The sequence below is a fragment of the Babylonia areolata genome, chromosome 20 (assembly GCF_041734735.1).
Source record: "Babylonia areolata isolate BAREFJ2019XMU chromosome 20, ASM4173473v1, whole genome shotgun sequence".
NCBI lineage: Eukaryota > Metazoa > Mollusca > Gastropoda > Neogastropoda > Buccinidae > Babylonia > Babylonia areolata.
The window spans coordinates 36,524,856-36,532,355 of record NC_134895.1 but is presented as its reverse complement, the minus strand read 5'-3'; the positions used below and the strand labels follow the sequence as shown (position 1 = coordinate 36,532,355).

The 7,500-nt window shown below is 43.7% G+C and overlaps 1 protein-coding gene across 1 annotated transcript in view; it reads right to left on the bottom strand.

Annotated features, from left to right (window-relative positions):
* Positions 1-6,834, bottom strand: part of LOC143295463 (uncharacterized) — an 18,924-nt gene extending 12,090 nt beyond the window's left edge. The window contains exon 1 of the mRNA XM_076607178.1: positions 6,133-6,834. Coding sequence (XP_076463293.1) covers positions 6,133-6,513 — 381 coding nt within the window. The 5' untranslated portion in view covers positions 6,514-6,834. The remainder of the gene's footprint in view (positions 1-6,132) is intronic.
* Positions 6,835-7,500: the final 666 nt, after the last annotated feature.

The window sequence follows — 7,500 nt, the reverse complement described above, 5'->3', positions numbered from 1 at the left end:
ACGGATGAAAGGAGGGAGGGGGACAGAGGGGGGGGGGGGGCGGAGAGGGAGAAACAGAGAGAGAGATACTGGGTGAGAGGGAAATGGAGAGGTTAACATAGAGAGACAGCTCTGGAAAGAGAGAGGGGGGGGGGGGGGAGAGAAATACATCTTGAGAAGCCGAAACAAAGAGACAGACAGACAGAAAGACAGAGAGAGACAGACAGACAGACACGAAAACAGATACAGAGAGACAGACATAAAGGGAGAAAGAGAGACGGATGCTTAAAAAAAATTTTAAAAAAACACAAAAAACGCAAGCTTTCGTTCGACCAGAAACGAATCATTCATTAACAAGTTGCGTGTACACATTTTTATAAGTATACATACATGTTCAATTAAACTTTCCAAACGTTCGCCTCTAACATAAGAGCTCAAATTTATCCCGCTGGGCCGACCATCATCCAGCTCCCATCTGTCCGTGTAGTCTGTACCCACGGACATAAATAGATGTGTTTATATGTTCTATTCGTGGTCTGTGCCGTATAACCTAAGGCACGCGCAGAATGACAGGGAGGGAAACAAAAACAACCCCCCCCCCCCCACCATCCGCAGCCGATGACACATTACATAGGCCATGACCGACCACACGGTATGCTACGTGGACTGGAGGAATGAAACAGAACATTTACACTGAAACCTTCTCACTCACATCACCACCTGCTGCCATTTCATGTATATATATATAGCTCTGCAGGCAGGTTGACTGAATGTCAATGACAACACAACCCTGCGGAAACGGAGCGTGGCTGCCTATCATGGAGTTATGTGGTTAAAAGTTTAACCCACTTTTACACACACACACACATATATATATATATATATTTATATATATATTATATATATATATATATATATATATATATATTGGTATCAGTATATATATACGTGTTCGCGTGTGCCCTTACGAAGCAGACATTATACTATTATTGTATAATCATACGACTGAACGTGGGAGGTGCAGACGGACTACTTCGCGCGCGCGCGCGCGTGTGTGTGTGCGCGCACGCGAGAGAAAGAGAGAGAGAGAGAGAGAGAGAGAACGTGCACGTACATGTACGTGCATGCTTAAGCGCGTGAAAGCACGTGTTCGCGTGTGCGGCCCTTATGGCTGAAGCAGACATTATAATCGCTCACTGAGTCATGTATGCATGGCATACATGGATATCGACAACACCGTGAGAAATAGCCTTCGGCAGCGTATACAAAACACGCAGGACAAAAAAAAAAAAAAAAAAAAAAAGCAAGCAAGCAAGCAGCCAGTCACGGTGGCAAAACAGCTCGAGAATCAATGCGGACGGGCCCAGGTTAATCTTATTTAATAAACCGCTCCCCACTGGTGACCAGTTTCCAAGCCACAAGAATAGAGAAGCCCAAATCTGCTTTACCGTGAAAACAAGCGTGGGTGGGATATATATTATATATTTATATAATACAAAAAAAAAAAAAAAAAAAAAAAAAAAAACGCTCCTCAAAGCTCCGAATGTAAACAACTCAGGGTGTCGGATTGTATAGCCCCACTCTCGATAAAGGCCCTGCCTGCTTGTAGCTGTGTACAATACTGTACGTTCTAGGCCACCACTCCTTGGCGAAGGGCGCTTTCAGTTGAGGGATGTTAACACGCTGTTTATTTGCGCATTAAAGCATGCACTGAAGCTAAATTCACAGATGGTTAAATCACTGACCCTGTTTGATTTGATGAACAAGGCTGGCCCCTCCTAACACACACAATTCTCCCCCCTGATTATGCAATATTGCGGGGGTGGTGCTTTTTTTTATTTTTATTTTTTTTATTTAATTTACAGAGCCTAAGGTGATGAATCAATGCTTGAAGGTCAAAGAAATAGGGGAACATGCACGAAGCTCAAGTGCGAGCGTGCGTGCTTGCTTGCACGCATATAAACGTGTCAAGAGTGGTGTGTGTGTGTGTGTGTGTGTGTGTGTGTGTGTGTGTGTGTGTGTGTGTGAGAGAGAGAGAGAGAGAGAGAGAGAGAATGTGTGAGAGAGAGAGAGAGAGAGAGAGACAGACAGACAGACAGATAGAGACAGAGAGGGAGAGAGAGTGTTTGTGTGTGTGCGCCCGGGGGGGGTGGGGGTGGGGGGGGGAGGGCGCGTGTGTGTAGAGTTACAGAAGCTTTTTTTTTTTCTTCAAACATACGAGTTTTCGCCAACTTGTCAGCCGCACATATTAACATGATAAACGTACAAACAATATATTTGTATAAATAAATAAATGTTCAATCTTATTTTCAAATGATGTCCCCCACTGATCATATGAACAACCCATCAAAGAAAGGAGCAAATAAACTTCTAAATATCAACCACTTTCACGCCCGCATTGATAAGTCAGTTCTTTTATCTTCCGTCCTTCTGGTTAAAATTGTTACCCCTGCACCTGTTTCAATATTCACCACACCAGTGTTAAGTATTTCGTACGTGTATTCAGTTTCAGTTTCAGTAGCTCAAGGAGGCGTCACTGCGTTCGGACAAATCCATATACGCTACACCACATCTGCCAAGCAGATGCCTGACCAGCAGCGTAACCCAACGCGCTTAGTCAGGCCTTGAGAAAAAGAAAAAAAAAGAGGGAAGTAAGGAAGGAAGGAAGGAAGGAGGGAAGGAAGGAAGGAAGGGTACGTGTAGACACTTGAAAAAACAGACAAACAAAAAACTTCTGTTATTTCGGTCAGCAGCTGTTGCGTGCATATTTCCAAGATATATATATATATATATATATATATACACACACACACACACACACACATACACAGAGAGACAGAGACAGAGACAGATCATATATATTCATCTCTGCAGCTTAAGTATACTTACCAGGGCTGCGTTGCGCGAGCGATCATAGCTATGCTAAGTCTGCTTAGCGCTATTTAAGATCGAACGTCCCTAAGTCTATGGAATTAGCCAACTACAGCTGAGACGATTCTTAGCGCAAAGCAAACACTGTGTTGCTAACATCGTATATATACCTGCTCATGGGCCGCGTTGCACAAGGCGATCTTTGAAGCGGCCAGGTTTGCACAGAGTTAAGAATGTTACCCAAGTATACTGAGTATATGGAATACTACCGTATACTAAGTATATGGAATTTACTGTGGAGTTAGGAATATTCTTAACGATAAGCAAACTTCATGCTGCTAAGTTTGCTCCAGGAATGCAACACACCCAGGCGGTATAACTGGCGTGCCCCTGGCGTAGGAATGTACCCCTCTTCCTGCAGTGAATCCAGGAAGCTGCCACTGGTCCCGTCATCTATTTGTGGACACACACCATTGCCGGTGTCGTGATCCCGTCTGATCAGCGGAAGAGGACAAAGTCCCAGCACGAAGTTACGTATGCTGACTGCAGGAAGTCTTCCGCCATGTGAAACAAATAAGAGCAATACTTTCCCCTTTTCTCTCTCTCTGTCTCTCTCTCTCGTGTCACAAAGACTGAGCCGTACTTTCTCCTCTGTCTCTGTCTCTCTCTCGTGTCACATAGACTGAGCCGTACTTTCCCCTACTCTCTGTATCTCTCGTGCCACAAAGACTCGGTTGTACTCCCCCCCCCCCCCCTCTCTCTCTCTCTCTCTCTCAGCGGCGGTTCAAAGTCGAAAGGCTACTGGATCAAGTTTTTCGGGGCACTAACTTACGTTACATCAAAGACCTTATATGTACGCAGAGCTGTGTGATTTCTCTCTCTCTCTGTCTCTCTCTGTCAGAGAGAGAGAGAGAGAGACAGACAGACAGAGACATAGAGACAAAGAGGCAGACAGAGACAGTGACAGACAAAAACAGAGAAGAAGAAACAGAGACAGAGACTGATACTGAGACACTGACAGAGAGAGACAAAAGACAAAGGTTGACTGATTCAGTGATTGTAACAAAGTTTATCTCCCCAATTCTTTGCCTCTCTCTCACAGGAAAAATCCTCACAGAACTTCCGCGATCACCACCACCCTCACTCTCTTCAACAACAACAGCAGCAGCTGCTTGTAAAGTCCTCAGTCGTCAATCCAAAAGTCGCTTTGAAGTCACCGGCCACCTGGCAGGACTGACTCAGTGGCGACCACTTGCACTAAGTTGTGCACACAAATCCAGAACCTTAGGTCAATGGACCTTGAGGTCGCAAGGCCGGAACCGAACTCAAGTGCCTGCCTTCCCCTGGCTACTAGCACCGCGCTGCACCACTTAATTCTGGTACCTCTGCATCCTGCCCGGAGTGTGTTGAGCGCTGATTAGGGTTTAATGACTCAAAGCCACTCTACACTCTCCCCTTAGCGACCCCCTCCATCAGGGTCAATAGAACGGCGACAATGTCTTCGAAACCTTGTAACCTCCTTTTTTTTCCACGTTGGCTGTAATGGTTGTTCTGCATAACTATGTTGCAGTTTTTTGTGTTTCCTTCACTCACTCCACGTCCCTCTCTCTCTCTCTCTGCCTTCCTTGTGTCCCTTCTATCCTATCCTACAACTTCTCACTTCTAACCGAGACAACCATGTGTTTGTTCTGTATTGTCCATGTATTCTGTGTGGCTTGATCAGGATTAAAGAGGCTATGCCAGTCTTGAATAAAAGCTAATTTGTATTTGCACATTTCTTCTGTCTTTGCTGCTGTGTGCACATGTCAAATGATCGGTATAAGGACAGGCCCGGCGCTTCCTTTTTTGAGGAAGTGTCTGGGTTTTTTCCAAAGTACCTTTTATTTACCTGTGTGCTGCTGAATCGGTAGCGTAAGCAGCACTGACTTGAAGCTGAAGTCGTGTACCTTGTGAATGGAGAGAGTCACCACTCTTTACTATTTGTTAATTACTTCTCACTCATTTGAGTTTCATTCCTATTTATCATTGTCAACACCATCATCACCACCATGATCAGTAGTAGTAGTAGTAGTAATATTTAGAAGTTATTTGATACAAGCAGATAGTAACGAGCGTTTGTTTTGATAGTCAGTCGTGTCCGATTGTGACCATCAGAACAGCAGAGGAGGCAACTGCTGTCCCAACTAAACTATCTGGGATAGAATTTGATTAAAGTGGACAGTGTCTTGCCCAAGTTACATCCCCACTCCTTGGGCCAGAAGGGTTTTAGGACAGTCGGCGTTGGGATGGTTACCAAAGGCTAACTAGCCCCCAAGGCTGCAGCACTAAACGCCGGTGCAATCTTGCCTCCTGGTTTGAGAGTCATAGTCCTTCACACAAGACTAAGCTGTGAATATTTACCTATTGCAATGGAGAAGCCAGTGATCATACAGCTCACTACTTTGCTGTTGTTATAACGAAAACCACCATCCGTATGCTTCGGGAATGGCAAATGGATTTGACACTCCTTTGATTTTTTCCCCTTTCATTTTTGTTGCGCACATCCTTTCTTGGAACGTTCCGACGTAAATCAAGAATTACGTCATTTAACTTTGAAGTCTATTCGCTTTGCACTTTGTTTCACAATCGTTTGTTTTGTTTCCAGCGGGATATTATCTTTCATATAAATTTCCTACACTGATTTCACCGTATCAGAATTTAGTCTTTTGTCAGATCGCATTCCCAGTTAGAATTCTTATCATATATCAATATGCCTACTTTGCCAGCAATTTACAATTTTATATATATTCATTCTCTTCTTCTTGAGTTTTACATATTCTTTCTTTCAGTGAGCACTTTTTGTGTGCGTGTGTTGTGGTGGTGGAAGTAACTAATTGGGGAGGAGTATTTGGGGTAGAGTTTAGGTAACGTTTCTCAATATAAGTGATGTGACATGAAACGGGGCTGCCTGACTTGTCTGGCACATCAATGTACATGGATTAAACACATATACACACACACACACACACACACAATTTCTCTCTCCCTCTCTCTCTCTGTATATATATATATATATATATGATAATATAATAATAATAATAATAATAATAATAATAATAATAACACCCCGCTCCCTTAAAATAAAAATTAAAGAATCAGCTGCAGTCTCGATCACACCACGAACAAACCCACATACGCATGTTCCCAGCCTACTGGTACCCGCCGGCGGACTTTAATATCAAAGATACATAACTCAAGTTACTTAATTAAAAGTCCCGGCGTGACTACTATCTACCCACTTACCATCTCTGTTCTCAGTCTGTCCATGGCCTCATCGATGGAATTTCGTTGCCGTTGCTCGGATGATGATGATGATGATGAAGACGAAGAAGACGAAGAAGCAGTTGACGACGATGACGATGATGATGAAGATACTGTGCTGCTGCCACTGTGGCGAATGTGATCCCCGTCGCTGTCTGCGGGGTGTGAGTTGGCATTACTGTCACAGCACGTGGAAGGCGCGTGCGAGTGTGACTCCCCCCATCTCGACTTCAGGCAGTGCGCCGCTTCCATGCGAGACTTGTAAAACTGGCGACAGGCGTTCGATATGTCGATTGAAGCTGTGTAACTGTCCGTCTCCGGCTCACCTTGGCCCGGTATCTTCAGATATCGCCCGGTATCCATGATGACAAGTCTGCTGAAGAGCGAATTTTTCTTCTTCACTCAAACTCAGAACACTTCAATTTTTTTGTCTTTTTTCTTTTTGTTTTGTTTTTGGTTTCAGTTGGGTGCAAGCAAGAACTTCACTTCACTTGTAAAATAAAACAAAATGAAAACTCACGTTCTTCCAAACAGTCCTCTCAGTCAACAACAAGAAAAAAAAACGATTGAAGAACTGTTTCAAGGACAAACGATCCTGGTTTTGTGAAGCACTTTCTCAGAGTACAATGCGCCCACGTTCAGTGATAGTTGCGTTTTAACACCACCGCTTTCAAATCTCACTGAAATGAGGAACAGACGACCAAGTCTCAAGCACACACGCACACGCTCGCGCCGTCAATGAGACGCTCTCTGATTGGTTGTAAAGTACGGGCGAGACCATGACGAGACAGAGAGGGAGAGAAGGAGTGCTCCCTAATGGAAAACACGGCCATGTACGCTGCTTGGTTTAAAGGCACCACGTTAGATTTGACACTGGCGTTTTTTTTATACAGGCAAAAACATTAGTCTTGCACACACACACACACACACACACACACACACACACACACACACACACACACACACACACACACACACGAAGAAATGTTTGAAATGGCTTCGTGAATAATCTCCCCCCTGCAGCCGCTCAGTTGAAATCAAGTGCACAACTGGCATTACTGCTGAGGCCATTGAAAGGGGAAAAGAAAACGAAAGAAAAAAATATGAAGAAAGATTACAAGAATTTAATTAAAAACACAATCATAAAGATACAAGGAAGAAAGAAGAGGAAAAATTATATATATATATAAATATATATATATATGTGTGTGTGTGTGTGTGTGTGTGTGTGTGTGTGTGTGTGTGTGTGTCATATAATATCATATCGAGAGAGAGAGAGAGAGATATGCCTGAACACTGAAATGTTTAATGTCATTAGTTATACAGCTCTAGTGACATAGTAGGTAATAA